Below are 17,398 nucleotides of genomic sequence, written 5' to 3' on the forward strand. Positions count from 1 at the left end.
GGCATTATGGCCGTGTTAGCCAAGGACATCCTGGTACCCTGCGTCACATTAAGTTGCAGGTTTGAGCCCACCTTTGCTAGCAAATTCCTAGTTCCAAACTTTAGTTATTAGCACAGACGTGCAAGGAATTCAATGCATGTCCTTATCAGGACCTTCAGTTATCCTTCAGTGGCCCTGCACAGAGACTGAAGCCAGATGCTCCGCGCTAAAGAAGGCCATGCTACTGTACAAGTGAAAGGGCTACCTCATGCAACTGCTCTGGAAACCTCGCTAATGCCAGCGCAAGAGGGAGTTGTATGGAGAGAGAAGAGTCCTGCTACACTTGCCTGTTGACTGCATCTCCCTTGAGTTATTTTTACTCAACCCCCCTCCAGTTGTCCCTAAGTGCCTAACGTAAGCCTTCTGCCTAGGCAGGTCTCACAGACGAGAGGAAGGGACATTGTGGCTGGTGAACCATGCCACTGGCAATGGTAAAATCACTGTCCCCCCGTCTGACCTCCTGAGGTTGCAACCATCTTCCTTTGAAAACACGGCAGGTCCTTTTGCTCACAGAGGCATTCAAACTTGTCACACAGCTTATCAAAGAAGGGGTTTTAGTTGGTTGGTTTTTACCCCAATCCTGAGAACAGGGCAGATTCCGCAATTACAAGTATTGCCTCTTACTAGGGAGAAATGCAAGAGCTTCTCTGCAATGGTAACAATGCTGTCATTCTGCAGCACCTCCCAGCCAGGGCTCGTATAGCACGCTGCATGATAAGTAGCAGCCTTACACTCTCTCCTCTCCCCCAGTGAGGTACAGCAGCATTATCACCCCCGCTTTACAGATGGGGAAACCGAGGTAGAGGTGAAGCAACTTGCCCAAGGTCACAGAGGGAAGACTGTGGCAGAGGCAAGAACAGGAGTCAAAGCCTCCTGTGTGCCAATCTTCTGCCTTAACCACCAGAAAAACCCCTTCCCTCCTTATCCTTCAGCCCTGCTCATTCTTGTGCTGCGGTTCAATCCTCCATTTTCAGGATAGAAGGTAAAAATATATAGATACTGATTACAGGTCACCTTTATTTTTCAAAGGAGATGAGGGAAGAGAGGTATTATAGTGTTAGGATATTAGATTCTAGTTATACTCAGCTTCTAGTTAAAAGGTTAGGTTATTTGCTAGAGAAAAGTTAGCATCTAGTTAGGGTTAGGAACTAGCTAAGGTTAATAAAGCAGGTGGTTAGCTATCAGGACAAAGGTTGGAGAGACAGCACTTGAAAGAGAAAGAGGTGGGGGGAGCGTGTACTTGGGCAGATCTCCACACAGGAGACAGCAGGAAGGGTTTAAAAAGCGAGCGAGAGAGAGAGACTAAGCAGCAGAGGGTTATAGTTCAATTCAGTGGAAATAAAAACAGCCTCTGATACATCCTTCTGTCTCGAAAGTGGAGTGAAAATCTGCCATCTGTGGCACAAATCTGGAACAAGGCTAATGGGAAGAGGGTAGAGGAGGGGAAGAGACCCCAACATCACCCACTGCTATAAAGCTTCTTTGGCCTTGGCTAAGCCTGGCAATTTCCTGCAAAGGTTCCCTCTAATTGACAGGAGAAACATGCTGGAAGTTAGAGCTATGTAAGTATACATCCAACAGCAGACGCTACCTTCTTGGGCCACTGTAGGTTAGTTATTCCCCGTTCCCTCTAAGCATCAGCGCTGCCCCTGGAAATAGGTTGTCAGCAGCTCTCGGAGACAGACTGTCTTGGAGGCAGTGCTCTTGGAGAGCAAGATAAGCCAAGCAATGCCACCTTCGTCTTTCCAGTTCTAACTGTGGCACACAGAACACAGAGGTGAAGAGCAAAACATGTTTTGCAAGATGCCCCACACCAGGGATGGAGGGGGCAGAATTTGAATCAGAATGAGATCAGGTAACTTGCGAGGACAGAACAGCAGTCTGAATGGCGGCAGAGACACAGATGGTAGATTTTCACTATTGGAGTTTCACATCTAACCAGCTTCATATTCAATACGGGGGCAGCAGGATGGTGCTAGAAGAGGATATGAAATAGATTAATTATTCTGAAGCACTCTGACAGGTCCTGTAAGATTTGATATAGGGTCGTGGTGGTGGAAGGGAGGCACCTGTGTTCAATAGCTGGCTTGCCTGGTGTCCTACACAGTGCATGAACAAGTGCACAAGGCTAACAGCTGCTCAGGGCAGAATAAGGGCACCAGCTCTGCAGGAAAACTAAAGGAGGAAGAACTCACACTGGATGCTGACTTTCTGAGTGAAAAGCTGGTTTGGAGATGCCACGTGCAGACTATTCATATGGCCTTCCACAGCCTCCTAGGATCTGGAGATCTGCCTATTTAGGGCAAATTTTGAGGCTGCATGAGCCCAGATGGCCAGCCTAGTGTTTAGTAGCAGAGGCAAAAGGCAGCTTAAAGGACTTGCCTCTGGATTAGAAAGGACCAAGATGGTGCCAGGCAGAATACCACGTGCGGGTGTCCCCCTCTGTCACAGGGGATGGGATCTGCTCTTCCACCACCCCTTCCTCTGACTTCCCACATACCAAAGCTGCCTACGGATTCTCCAAGCCTTGAAAACAGGGAGAGGAGGACAGTCACCATTGCCATAGTAATGACAGAAAACACATCCCCACCTTCTGTCAGGCCACGTGTAAGAACATGTGTGTGCTATGCTCTTCTCCCGAGGGCTGGAGGGAGCTTTCTATTCTAAACAAGCAAGCAATCATCAAGGGTCTTCTGCAATTTTAAAATGCCGGATCCTGGCTGACAGCTGCAATTGCTACATCTCTATAACAAAAGGGGACTTGGCACACGGAGGAAATGTGACGTGAGTTCTGCAGACAGGCTCCTGGCTTCTCAAGGGACAGAGATGATCTGGAGCAGGGGGAGGGCTTTTCCTTTGCTCAACCCTTTCCCATAGCTGATGACCTGTGATTTACAGCTTCAATTTGAAAATGCTGCACCCCCACCTCTCCCTTCTGAAAATGCCAATAACCCTGTTAGATGTGAAACTCCAAGACCTCCTGCAGGTGTGAACACAATTATCACAGTTCCAGGGTACAAGCTATTGTGTAATTGGGGAATTCCAGGACAACTGTTGCTAAGATACAAAAATCTATCCAATGGTAGGAGGTTAATATTTAGGTGTTATCTTTTTATACAGATATATTAATTATTATTATTATTATTATTCTTTTTGTAGCCTGCAATACCCCTGCAGAAATTTATTAAGAGGGCAGAATATCCCTACTTGAAAGAGTTAGTAGAAGAAATGCATAGCATGCCTCTTAAGAAGCTGTTACAAAGGAATTAGTTTAAAGGGCAAGGGTTACAGTCTGGACATTAGCAGGTTTGGGATTTTTTGGTTTGATTTTTTTTTTTTTTTAAATTGAACAAACTTACCAAAGGTCTCTGAATGTTAAAAAAAGTGGGAAAAAAAAGAAAAAAGAAGTTTGTTATAGCCAGTTATTTACAAAACAAAAGACACACACAAGACACAAAAGGTTTTAGAGTTTCTATGATGTAAGAAGGTGGCTGCAGGCTGCCTCCCGTTATCCCCCCTAGGTGGCACGGCTGAGCAAAGGACATTGGCTTCTTCTTTAAATGTCCTGAGACTGTTTGCATCGGGGTTAAGCAGAAATATCTGTTTCTTTTCCACCACCAAGACCACTTAAACTCTTAGACAACCTGGGTCTCTAAGGCTGAGATGTTCATGTATGCCTAAGGGAAGCAGGAGCCTAGACAGAGGTTCTTCCCATTTGCTTTTGACTGACAATTCAGCTTTTCATTCAGTCAAAACCCCCAAGCATTATAAGATTTCCAATGGCTTGGAAAGTTTATCTGGAGATGGAAAGGGGAAGAAGAAATACTGGATAGAGAAAAGCCACTATGGTTAATGACATATCACCTGTTTCTCAATTATATTGAAGACCCGTAACATAAATCAGTCCCCGGGATCATGTGAATATAATGACCGTGGTCTCGGAGGTCCATTTATATTGCCAGCAAAACATTCAGTTTTAATATAAATGAGAACCAAATCTGGACAGGGCTACCCAGTTTTGCAAAGCTCTGTGTATGACATTTCACTTGTACCTTTTAATGAGCTAATTTGCATGTTTGCCACTAACTCATCCATTCATATAAATTCAGTTCTTAACAGCCTCTGTAATAAAGCAGCACGGCTGACATCCTGACACCTTCGCCTCCAGGGCAGAATCTGGGCGACTGTCCTGTCCTGCTGCTCTCCCAGCCTCTCCCATTCTCCATCAGGGAGCAACGCACAGATAAATCTTCAGAGGCAACACAGTCTCCGGCTTCTGCGCTAAACCTGTTAGCACAATGCGCAGCAATGAAGCTGTGACTTACTACCAGGGTCACTCCTCCTCCCTGCACTCCTATTCACAGAGGGCTTGTCAAACACCCGTTAGTTGGGTGTAACTGTTAATCCCCAAGAAGCTGGGCTGGAGTCATACTGATGACCTGTGGGTGAAAGACACTGAAGCTCATCAGCAGTGTCCTGAAGCATCCAATGCCCTAATGTGTGCTAGTGCCGCACTTCTGGCAGCAAAGTTTGTTTTCTGGAAAGCTAAATGTATTAAATTAAGTTCTGACTTTAGCAGCACTCACATCGTCAGCGCTCAAACAGGCATTGCCTTGCACATCACACTCAGGTTACAAATACAGGCTTGAATCTGCTCTGCCTTGGTCTTAAAACAACTCCTTTCCATTGACCAAAATATTAACACAGTACAGACGACCCTAGTGTTAGTATGTTTTGCACTTTCACAGGCCTTTGCATCACAGAACATGCAAGTTTTGAAAGGCCATAAAAGTAGATGAAATAGGAGAACTCGGACGTCCTGACAGTCCAGGATTCTGCACTCCCTTTCACACAACCTACAGGTTTCTGCCCCTAAGGACAACAGGGATGCTTCAGGGTTTCACCAGCTTACTAATTCAAAGCAGCTGTAAATGAGATTAATTCTCAGCAGGTATCCTCTGATTTATCAGAAAGGCCAAGGGTTCACTCTGAGGCTAACCAATTCACTGGAATAAAAATGAAGCACTCAGGTGGTTTTAAGGAAAACACCAGATCAAACTCAGTTAAAGAGTGTAAAGGCATTCTAGCAAGATGATAAATGTATTAAAAATAATCTGCCTGTGCATTACTCACACTTCAGATCATGGTCACAGAGCATGATATAATTCTAGTTTACCTCTCATTATTTATGCTGAGTGATTTTTTTCATTTGCATTTGCCTCAGCTGTTATGATAAAACAGGGAGGTCAATCTCATCTGTGTTTGTGGGATTCAACAATCCATTCTAATTCAGCAAAGCAGTTTAAGTATCTGCTTGTAAGTTTGCTTCACTGAATAAGGATGCATTTATGGAGGTGTAGAAAAACTACACTGAGTTGGAACTATATGGAATCTTTTCCACTGGTGGCCCACAGAACTAAAAATCTTTATGTAGAATCTTTACCGAACAGGGCAAGAGGAAAAACATTCTCTGATGTTCAGATCCAGCATTACAGTAGTCAGAACTGATTCTTCAGAGCCAGCAGAGGTCTGGGCAGAAGTAGGCAGGTATCACTTGACTGGCTGACTTGTAAAACATCTAATACGAACACAGCAACCTCACTTGCTTCACTGAAGCTTCTGCTTTTCCTTTACCTACAACAATGCCATTCTTTTGCCAAAAAAGACTCTTCAAAATGCTCCATCTCGCTTGGCCAGAGGAACGTTCTGAGTAGCTGAAGTGACACTAGTGCTTGCTAGGTCCAACCACACAGATATCTTTTCTCTAGGCTGGGTCAAAGCAGTCAGTCCAAGAAAAAGATTATTTCTCAGGTTAGTTTTTGTCAAAAGGTAAAACTTCCAAAACTTATTTCATTTTTGCAGCTATCAATGGAAGTGCTTTATCAGTAGCATTCAAAAATAAATACACCTGTGCCCTCCTTGTGCACATACACACATTCTCACGCAGTGAACTGGCAGATTTAACAAGTATAAAAACAGCTCCTGAAATGTGAATATTAAGAGATGTCACCTTAACACACACACAAAACAACAAACATAAAAGAAACAAAAGAGACAGATGGACAAGCAGATGGGGAAAGACAGAAAACTGACAAGAGCCACAGAGCTGGGGTACATCTGTTCATGGAGATCCACTCCATGGGCAGTGCCACTGAGCACCAAGGGGTCACTCCAGAATGCTCACAACTGCTCTCCAGCGATGACTGCAGGGACTTCATGCCAGAGAGATCCTGCAAGAGCTGTTCTTCAACGCCAGCTTTCAGAGGCTCCATTTACACAAACACGATCATGTTTCGACAGTAAGAGGTTGCCTGAGCTGTGGACCCTATACCAGGTGTGTGTGGCCTAAAAAGCCATGTCTGCTGTAGCGTTTTTTTCTTCTTTACCCAGTTCTTGGTCTGAGGAGGAAACCCTCAGCTCCCATCCAGTCCCCAGTTTCCCCTCAGCCACAAGAGCACTGTTATCCAGTGAACTAGTTGCAGTGTCCCCTGGACGGGAACCACCTTCCCTGCTGGGATTCCCTTTATGTCAACTAGGCAGTAAGGAAGGCCAGGAGGATGGGTTGGAGAGGAAAATACTCCAACCACTCCCTGGTTAAGAACTTCAAGTCCCAAAACCAAAGAAAAGCTAATGCCCCAATCCACACCAGCAGTGCCCATGTCTATCAGCTCTCTCTTCTGCTTCAGAAACCCCTGAGCAGTCTCTTCACGTCTCTATCTAGGTGTCAATTCCTCTAGTCTCACACAGAGACCTTACCTGATCTCAGTTGTTTTATCCTCCCATTGCTTGCGCTGGGGTCGACAGGCAGGAAATCTTTAAACCAAGTGATCTCTGGGTCTGGGTTCCCACTGGCTGCACAGAGCATTGTGGCTGTTCGTGTCCGCTCCACCACTTTCAGCTGGGGCCCCATATCAATATTTGGGAAGCCAGGAGGTAATTGGTCCTCTGGTGGTAGAGAACAAAGGAAGAGTGGTTAAACACGTATGAGGAACCGGGGCAGCTGGTGGAGCTGTTCAATGGAATACACCAAAGAAAGCATCAGGCAGACTTGCTGCCCAGTACTCTGTGTAATGCAATTTAAAACAAGGCTATGGTAAATGGTCCAATAGATGGTTTGTGAAAACACATTATACAGTAAAATTTACCAGCTTGTCCACTTCATGTGACTATTCTTATGTCCCACAAGAAGATTCTACATTTAAATGCAATCTATTAAAACCCTTTGGGGCATGGGAGTAGTAATTTCAAAATTTCTCCAGGTCTTGCACCGAATCCCTCTGTCAGGTAAGTGACTCGCACTTATTTGTTTTTACAGCAGAAGCTGTGCACACATATGGCAAAGATCCCTGCACTGCCGAGTACAGTCTATACACTCACATTTAAAAGGAGCGGTTCATCTTCCCCCTCCAAACCCCACAGTATGAAACAAACTGCACAAGAGAAATAATGAAAGCGACTATGTGAAAAGGCCTGTCAAAGACACAGTGGAAACTAGGAGAGAAAGGAGAGGGAAATATCATCCAGCTGTAGTTACCAGAGGGGACATACATAACAACAGTAAGCCAAGTGCTGTCAGACAGGGTGTGATTTTTAGATTTATTAATTCAGAGTGCTGCTGCCCTAGAAGAAGAGGGACGTGGCACCAGCACCTAAAAGACAGGCTCAGCTGAGCTTCCTGCTTCCTCTCAATCTTGCCTTTGCTTTCACTAATGAGGGTGAGGAGGAGGGCAATCCTAACCAATGCTGACTAATTTGCGATAACTAATACAAAACCCCAGTGCTTCCCCCATAATCTTTGTCACGACCTCCTAACTCATGTGGAAGAGAGCTGTCTTGTGCTGGCTGATACAGCTCAGGAACATGCCATTTTTCCCCCTGTGAGAATCAGTCTCTGGGGGAGGGCAGCCTGGAAGGAGGATGCAGGCACCAGGGTGAGACTTCATAGGGATTCTCCATCATTTCAAATTAGGCATGTTGAGGAATCACAGCCTCGGGAATCTATGGCATTGAATCCATCCCAAAAGCAGGTGAGGGAACAGAAGGAAAATAACAAAGGATTTTAGAAAGGTGGGATTTTTAAAAAAGTAATATACATCACAATCAGCCCCCCACTGAAACCAATGGGAGCTCCCACAGCAGCAGCAGAGATGGGCTGGAAACCCTCGCCTTGGTTGGGAAACATTCCTGCCAACTGCAAACACAACAAGAGCTCATTTCCTACTGCTGGCACATTATGTACCAGAAGGAATGGAGCCAAACTACGTATGGCTGAACCCAGAGACGGTGGAACAAGAGAGAAACCCAGTGGCCTTGCTATGGTGGGTGCCTTTTCCTGTACGAGCAAAGCAGAATTGCCAGATCCCAGTACTGCTCTACACAAGCTCCAAACACACGCGATTTGGGTAAGAGCTATTCCACACTGCTGTGCCTCACACTCTATGAAATCTATGAAATCATGAAGGCAGAGCTAAAGGTTTGTGCAATGCTCTGATACCCAAGGCCAAGAAACTTGTCTAATACTGTCATTAGCAGTGCACAGCTACTGCAGAGAAGAAAAGGGTTTAAATGCCTCAATTGCGTGTTTAAAAATGCATTGTTTCCTTCCTCTGACCATTGTTGGAGAGTTATAAAGGATCTATTGTGACTCACTGGAGAGTGAAAAGTATTAACCACACCTCTCCTCACATATCAAAGGAATGTGACCACAAACAAAAACACATACCATTTTATAACTGCTGAAGTAATACAGATCTCCTAGTATGGACAAACTTACAGTTGTATAAAGGCGTAGTCATTTCGGTGCACCTGAAGCACCTCTAAACCAGGATATTGCCTTCTAAATTAGAAACATAAACATCTTTAACTAGGGACTGAACCAAACCTTGGAGTTCTCGGTTCACCCGGCTGTGCTTGGGCATTGTAGGAGTCTCCAAACAGTGTGCACTCTTGCAGATCACATGTGCTGCAAAACCCCAGCCCCCCAAGAGTGAGCTCAGGACAGAGGGGCCCTGGGAATTGCTTCGCCTTTGCACAGCTTTCAGCCAGGCTTTTACTGTCTTCTCTTCCCTTCTGCTATTTAACCAGGCGGTGGTGTGTTGTTAAGGAGCCGCCGAGCTGCTGCCGCATTGGCTGCAGATGACATCATTATTGATTACTGCTTTTATCCTGCTCCCTGGTGATGCTACTCCACCTGGCTCAAACCCGTGTCCGTTAATTTCATGAGCCAATTCATCCACAGAGATAATAACCCTCTTGACTGGCAGGGGGGGTATGTGAGTGTGTGTGCGTTTGCACGTGTGTGTGTGTGTGTGTGTGTTGGGGGAGGCCCGGTACAACTATTATTACTGAGTGTTTCTAATTAAACAAAAATGTTAATCTTGCAGCACAATGTGCAGAATTCCTCTGAGTTTAATTAAAACAACTGCGACTAGAGGCGTGATCAGATTTGAGGATCAGATCAGCGGAGGAAGCATCTCTGAACATCACATATTGCACCGATTCAAGTGCTCAGATTTCCTTCCTGCCAGGAGAATGAAACTGCCTTCATCCCCTAACAATTGGATTCCCTGTAATAATGCAATTACAACCTCAACTCAATCCCCACAAGACATGCACACACCCTCCCCATCAATCCCCAAACATCACTCCAAACCTGTTACCAAATAAATAAAAAAGGAATGGTTTGGATTGTGAATTCTCTTTCTAAAAGCAGCCCAGGCAACTGCAAGAACAAAAGAACCAAGACGCAAGCTGAAGATGCTTCAAGGGCACATCTGGGCAGCTGCCTGCTGCTGGAAATCATACCAGCTTACGTAGGCAAATGTTTTCACGTGTTGCACTTGCCACATTAACAGAGCATCCCGAACACCTTGTTCATACTTGCTCTTAGACTGAGTTGTTTAAAGGCCCCCTGATGAAAATCTGGTGAATTATCTCAAGACCACTGAACAAAGTAGGGTGAGAAAGAATAGGGGAGGAGGGACAGAGGGAGGCAGGGAGAGAAGAGCACTTCAATGTTCATTTATAATAAATCCGACCAGAGGACTTGCTCTATGCTGGGGGACATGCCTTGAACCAACCTGGGCGCATGCGCCGACACACACACACGGTCATACTGAAAAAGCAAGGGTCACCAGCTACAGCGAAGGGAGACACCGGTGCTCACTGTCTCCTTGTCGCACTAGAAGGTGGCAGCTCTCTGTTTAGATAATTAGCTGTGCTGGAAATGAAGATGATAAAGAAAGATAAAGCGGGTGTTGCTGCTGCTCTTTTCCCCGCAGGGTGTGCACAGTTGTTTAATAATTTAGAGGAGAAGGAGGGTGTGAGCATGTACAGACGCGCTATGGATTGAATGCAGAAAGCCACAAGGAGGATGCTGCTGAAGTGAAGAAGAGGAGTAATTTTTCACTCTTCTCTGGAGATATGTGGCTCAGCTCAAGGATGCTGGCTGGTCTCTAAGCAGTCAACCATCCTCACTTCAGGGTGGAAGAACCAAGAACACAGAGATGAAGCAGCTTGAGTGACACCAGTTTTAAGCAGAATCAGGATCAAAATCCAGCACTCCTGAAACTTATCCCTGTTCTTTTCATCAAGTTTATGAACACTTACAGCTGTCCCCTCCCCAACAGGTATCCTGGCATTATTCCCCTTGTGAAATTACATCAAGTTATTTCCATCAATGTGTATGGACCTGTGTCTTAGTTAACTGTTATTTCACAGCCAAAGACAATTTTAATACATGGAGGAGTCTCAGTAACATGCTCTGTCTGTTGCTTCCATTTATTTTGATCTGAAAGCTTTACTATGAAAATAGGAATAGCCTAACAATGTTACTAAAAATTTGCAGGCTTATAGACAATAAATACACACCTAGATATGTGTGTTGGACCCTGTAACAGTGCAGATAATAATGCTGTCTTCCCTACACTAATGTATCCTTATGTACCCTCCTCATAAAGGCATCTGAGTTAAAATCTCTCTGACATTGTTCACAAGCTACAGAACTAATCTGTTTTCAATGTTGCCTGATTTTCAGGTCACTACAAGAAAAGCAAAACAAGTCGAGTTTGAAGAAAGACTGCCAAGAAGTTTTCAAGTGGCAAGGTTAACATTTCAGAGGGGCCAGCTTCTCTTTAAGATATGCTCCTGGGGGACTCAATGCTGAGCATCTAGAACTGATTTTTGTTTACCTTTTGCTGATCGAAAGCCAACAATTACAAAAAACAACAAAACAGCAGGGATCTTGCTAGAACTTTACACATGCCCACACCAGATGTCCTCTTGGAGTAGGAAATGTGTGAGGAAAATTTCAGGCCAGAATTGTTCGAAAAACGTATGAACACTTCATAAAAAGAAATCAACAGGGAATCACCACAAAAAGAATTTCTAAAAGTCTGTCCATATCAGCCTGAATCATACTCTGATAGTAAGTACCACAGACCTTACATGTCTAATAGCCAGTTCTCCTCAATTTTCCAGAGTGCAGTAATCATCAGGAAAAGATAGCATTGGCCACTATGCAGCGAGCAATGTATCAGGGCACCGTAAATTCTGTTCCATTACATTTAACTGGACCAAGCACTGTTTTTTATGGGATCATGTTGCATTTACTAACAACTCACAAAGGGTAACCTCCACAGAACTCTATCAGCTTCAACAGAGCAAAGAACTACACCAGACTGGCCCCTGCTTGAAATCCAGCTTGTGCCTCCCAGCAGCAGACAGCACGCAGCTGCGGACAATCCTTCGCAGCATGAGAATCTCTGTCTCAGGCTGTTGAAGAAGTGGAGGGAAAGTATAACCTGTATACAAGAAGCAATAATAATAATAATAAAAATAAAAAAATATGTTTATCTTTCCTGGGATTGTGGAGTTTAGAGAAACTATACCAACTGGGAGCTGGGGTGCCTGTACGAACTAGCTTCCTTTCTGCCTAAGTTATAATGAAAAATGACAGCAGCTGGAGTCAACAATAACTGGAAAATGCTTCCCAAACCCACTTTTTCCTTTTCTTCAGGCTCTGCAGGAATCAGGTTTGCAGGCAGTATGTCTAGCCAGCTGTGGAAAGAACAACAAATCTCCACAGCCCTATCAAAACTCACATCCCTTGAGAAGAAGAGCAGGAAGGACAAACAAGCCAGCAGAGCTGGTGTTAAGAGACTTGTGTAAGTTGAATGGTGTCCATCACAAGCTCTGCTTCTCAGAAGCTCCCGAACGCTTCCTCTCCTGCAGCTTCCTGTTTTTAAGTGAATGCATGTGGATTTCTATCAGGATCTGATCCAGGAGTAGTCATGTGCATAAGCAAAAAGGGGTTTACTCTCAATCCCTTCAGCAGCTGCATCTAGTAGGGAAGAATGTATTTTTTTTCCCCTTCTGTTCATGAGACCGTCTGCACTGCTGTTGAGGAAATCCTGTAACTGTTCATGCATGTGTATAGCATGAAGGTACACACATATATGTCTCACTGTGATTACAACAGCAGAGCCAACAGGCTGCAGAATGACTACAAAGCCCATCCTGCAGAGTTTGTAACAGCTGGGGCCCAGGTTTCCACACTCCACAGTATGCCAAGGTAACAGCTTCTGCAAATGACAGCTCACATTCATCTCCAAGCTGTGGAACAGCCTCCATCTTTATGCTAAGCATTAGTTCTGAAAGTGAGAGAAGAAGATGGAAAGGAGGAGGAGGAGGCCTTGCAAGGAAAGATAGAGAAAAGACGAAGAGGAGAGTGGGTGAATGCAGAAGCAGGGAGGAAAAAGAGACAAATAGATGTCAGCATGCTAACTTTGTCACTGTGGAGATTAGTGGATTTGTACTTGGTCCTTTTAACTTTCCCAGCACTTAAAAATGCGGATAAAGAGGAGACAATCTTTGCTGCATGAAACCTAAGGAAAGATTAAGGATGGAATAACTCCAACTGAGCAGGGAAGGGGAGGGTATGCTATCAAAACTGCTTCCTTGATGCTCTTCAACAATGTCTTGGCCCAGGCCTGCAGCTAATCACTGCTCCCCCAAATTTCATGAACTGAGTACCCCAGCTGCTCTTGCATAGTCAGTTAACAAAGCTACTGAACAAGGTCCTATTAGGCAAACAGAATAGGAGCGCTTGTGAAAGCAGCACAACACAGGAGCAAAGCACACAGTAATAATGTTCTGGTGGGATCAGCAAAGTGCGTAATTAGTCAGGCAGCGGGGAGATGTAGCTCCTGCTCTGTCATCTGTCTCTCTAGCGGACGTGTATGATGTCGATACTGGAAGGAAGAGCTGCAAAAAGACATGTACAAAGAACTTTGGTCCCTAAGGACAGTCACTGAGCTCAGCTTGTCATTTCCCATACACTGCAGCTTTCTTTTGGTGAAGAGTGCCTTAAAAATGCTGTGAGAATCCAGGGGATTTGTGAGGGCAGCAGCTGGAGGACAGCCTTCTCTCTTGCCACTGCTTGTAGCTAAATTCAAGGGGTAGAAACTTTGAATATGATTGCAAGGGCAATCTCCTGACAGGTGCATCCCACCACGTACCACTAACATAAGGTTAAATGCCATGCCAGGCAAAGGAGCTACACAAAGATTTAAGTGCACCTAAACAAATCTGTCAGGCGTGACTGGACCATGGGCCTGCATGCTCCAAGGCAGCCAGCATCTTGACAAGACAGAGCTGCCAGGTGGGAAGCAGAAGGGATATTCCCTGCTACAAGGGGCGGTCAAGGGCTTTGCCATGTGCCCTTTATCTGGTTTTTATTTACTGCTTTATGTTGGGGATTTGCACACAAATTTCACTCTGCACTATTCAGGATGCACTCACTGTCTGTTTAAACAACAGGGTTTAAGATGCTCTTGGAAAGAACACTGAAGTTGCTGAAGAAAAAGCAACGGGCATACAGGCAGAGCTACCACTTGGCCTTACGAAGATCACACACTGCCTGGAGCACCTAAAACTGTTAGCCATGCTCACTGCAGAAATAATGGCTCTCACTGCAAGTATCCCTATTCAAAAGCCCATGGCTTTCCTATAGCACCTCCTGCAGATGGCTTCATCAATAGCCAATGTTCCCAAGCTGAACTCCCTTCAGGAGCTCTCAGGCAGCTATCCACCATACCCTTTCTGCCAGGATCACTTGCATTGCCCTGTGGTTTGAACAGAGAACACCATGTATCTTTTCCCATAAAATCGGTCAGTATTAGTGAGCCGCCTAGCTTAGTGTTTCGCACAGTGATTTTACAGATCTCCAGGGCAGTAACAGTAACCATCCAGAGGCACCCATAGCAATGGCATATTGGTCCCTCCCCCACACCAAGTTTACGGAGCATATTTCAAACAGATGACATGAAGGAGGCATCCATGTAAACATCCTCTACAGGAGGGACAAATGAAAAAAAGAACAAGAACAAAATGGAGAGGGGAACTGTTTTCTAGGAGAGTGCATGGAGCAAAGGACCTCTGGAAAGAGGGAAGATGCCCAGAAGGGCAAAATAGATATCTTGCACAAGGTAAGAGACTCGCATTGCTGCCAACTGTGTGAAAGCCAATGCAGATGCATAATCATCTTAACCTCAGTCCCTTAAGTGATTCCTCAATGAAGAAGGTTTTCTTGGGTGTCTGGATGAATGGTGCTACATTTCTGAGAAGAATGATGAGTTTCTGGTGCTGCTCATAAACCTGGGGAAGGAATTTTTATTGGAGGGGAGGGAAGATTATAGAGTCATAGGATAATTCAGGTTGGAAGGAACCTCAGCACATTATCCCATCAAACTTCCTAAAGTGGTCCAGTTTTAGCCTTGTTTCTTCTTACATCACAATTTTGTGACTCTCTGGGGTAGTAACAGAGGAGCAAACAGATCTGACAGGTCAGAACAAACCAAAAAAAGGAGGACTTTGTGCCTTGGCTATGCATTTTTTAACAGCCTTCCCACTCATCTGAAGGAAGGGAGAAGCTGAAGGGTCCCTTCTCCCCTTAGACACTGGCATGCTCTTTACCTCGGAGGACAGTGAGCTTGGCATGGACGGTGACCTCCCCATGAGGGTTTTGAGCAACACACTCGTAAATGTTCTCATCCCGGGGAGTCCGGAGGGGCTGGATCCTCAAAACAGCGCCTGCACTTTCATCAAATTCAATTGTCTGGGGGATAAAGGAAAAGAGAGACACATACACATAGTAAGCCTCCTTGGGTTGCAAGAAGAAGGTTCATTCCTGCTTCTAAAGGAGGCACCAGCATGTATACAAGCACGCACACTCACAAACACACTTCAGCAGCTGCCCTACAATCCCCTACACATAACCGACATGGTCAACTTGTGTCTCCACTGACCTCAAGGTGACAGAACTGTTGCATGCCAAACCCCGTCTCTGACCACTGACCCACCAAAATTGCGAAGTACACCTCAAACGCTCTGAAAGAATGAGCCATGGTGACGGGTGTGGGGTGGGTTCGGAGTACAACTGTGATGAAGGAGGAGGAAATAGACCAAGTGAAAACAAAATAAAAATGAACCCCTGCCTTGTTCCTCCATCTGCATGGGCAGCTGACACCACAAAGCTCCTCTCAGCACGCAGCTGCCTGGCAGGGCTGAGTCCCACAGCAAATTCCACAGGATGACCTCCTAGTCCTTGTTCCTCCACTCTCATTTCTATCTAAACAATGCCAATTGTTTGGGTCTGGTTGCCAGCAACTGTAATGTTTACTCCAGGCTGTCTCAGGGTTAAAATAATGAGCCATGGATGGGTATGAAAGGTGCATTTACAGAGCTGAAGAAGTACCAGCTTAGTTGGGGTTTCTTAGCGAAGGAAGAAGGCAGCTTTATATTATATCCCAGGAGGGGGAAAAAACCAACAGAACAAAAGAAACAACTCCAATAACCTAAGCGAGCCAAGTTCTCTCTTGCTTTGGAACAAACCCAGCTGTTGACATGGCCAAGAGCTTGCATTTCACTCCTTCTGCTGTTAAAACTCCTCCCCTTCCAAACCTCCCTTTATTACTGGGTCTAAGAATGGCCAAAGAAGAGCACTAGCTGCTTTGTGTCAGTCTCTCTCTCTTTATACATACACAGACACAGATTTCAAGGACATCTCTTACCTCAAACCTCTGAGAGTTCACTTTCTTCCCTTTCTTGTTCCAGGTGACCCGTGGCTTTGGGTCTCCAGTTGCTTGGCATACGAAGGAGGCCACCCCTCCCGACACACCAATTTGGTCCACAGGTTTTTTAATGAACACAGGGGGACCTTTAAGAAAAAAAGAAATATCATCATTGGCACACAGAAAGACAAACTCTAACAAACACTGCTTGTAATTAATGGTAGCATTATCACTGCTATTCTCTAATGATCCCAGATGACATTAAACCTCTTGGCCTCTTAGGAACAAACAGTCTTTACCTTCATTTTACATATGGAGAAGCTACAGCACAAAATGATTAAGAGCCTGATCCTACAAAGAGATTGCAATGCGATGATGTTGCAAGGCCTCTTTTACTTTTGAAAAGAGGACTTTTAAACTGTTTTGCACAGGGAAAATTGCCCTTGCAAAGTCCATCTAATTACCAAAAGCTGGTAGAGCTGAAAACAACATCTAGAAACCCTGAACTGCACTCCCTAGATCCTAGCAGATGATCACCAAGGAATGCGGGAGATTTATAGGAACATACCCAAGGCAGGGATAAAAGGTGGGAGACGGACCCTGAAACAAATGGAGCAGGAACTTGGCACACAAGAGATCTTGAGGATGATGGTGTGAAACAGGCTGATGCCAGTGGCTTTAGGATGTGAAACCTCCTCGGCTTGTAGTACCTCTGTTTTCATCTGCGAATCTTTCCTCTGGCCCTCACTGGTACATTTACACAGCACCAGGCATGCCATCCTTTAGAACAGGCAAGTTGATAGGATACAGCCCAACAAACTAAAGTTGTGATCATTTCAAAACAACCCAGTTGTCAAGACCAAGAACATGGCCAGCCAAGTCTGCAGTCTGCTCCTGCAGCTCCCCTTCTCCTCTTCTCCCCCTTCTCATCATGAGACATCTGAGAAAACCAAGGAATTCACACTGCTGAAGGAAGAAGCCAAAAGCTCCTCAAACTCCTCTCATAACCAGATGCTCAAAGGTGCAGTGATGCCTGAACAAACACACTCACAGAGCCTGCGGCTGCATTTTAGCCTGACTGGACCTGAAGGAACAACGCTTGAGGTCGCAGCACCTCTCCCTCACCCCTGTCACTGATTTCCATCCATGTCTGACTGCCTTCAAGAGCACCTCTGCAAGGAGGGGAGAGGATGCTGGGATGGGCTTTCTGACCAAAGAAGGTGTCAAGGGCCTTCTTATGAGAGGAAGACGAGGCCAGGAGTGTTCGTGCAAAGCCCATATTGCCTCTA

At 45.3% G+C, this 17,398-nt stretch overlaps 1 protein-coding gene across 8 annotated transcripts in view; it reads right to left on the reverse strand.

Annotated features, from left to right (window-relative positions):
• Positions 1-17,398, reverse strand: part of PTPRS (protein tyrosine phosphatase receptor type S) — a 163,711-nt gene that overhangs the window by 64,161 nt on the left and 82,152 nt on the right. For all 8 annotated transcript variants that reach the window (XM_049807609.1, XM_049807608.1, XM_049807607.1 and 5 more), the window contains exons 3-5: positions 16,110-16,255; positions 15,013-15,154; positions 6,796-6,984 (exon numbers count right to left, since the gene is read on the reverse strand). In XM_049807609.1, the coding sequence (XP_049663566.1) occupies positions 6,796-6,984; positions 15,013-15,154; positions 16,110-16,255 (477 nt within the window). The remainder of the gene's footprint in view (positions 1-6,795; positions 6,985-15,012; positions 15,155-16,109; positions 16,256-17,398) is intronic.

This window comes from Accipiter gentilis, chromosome 8 (assembly GCF_929443795.1).
Source record: "Accipiter gentilis chromosome 8, bAccGen1.1, whole genome shotgun sequence".
NCBI lineage: Eukaryota > Metazoa > Chordata > Aves > Accipitriformes > Accipitridae > Astur > Astur gentilis.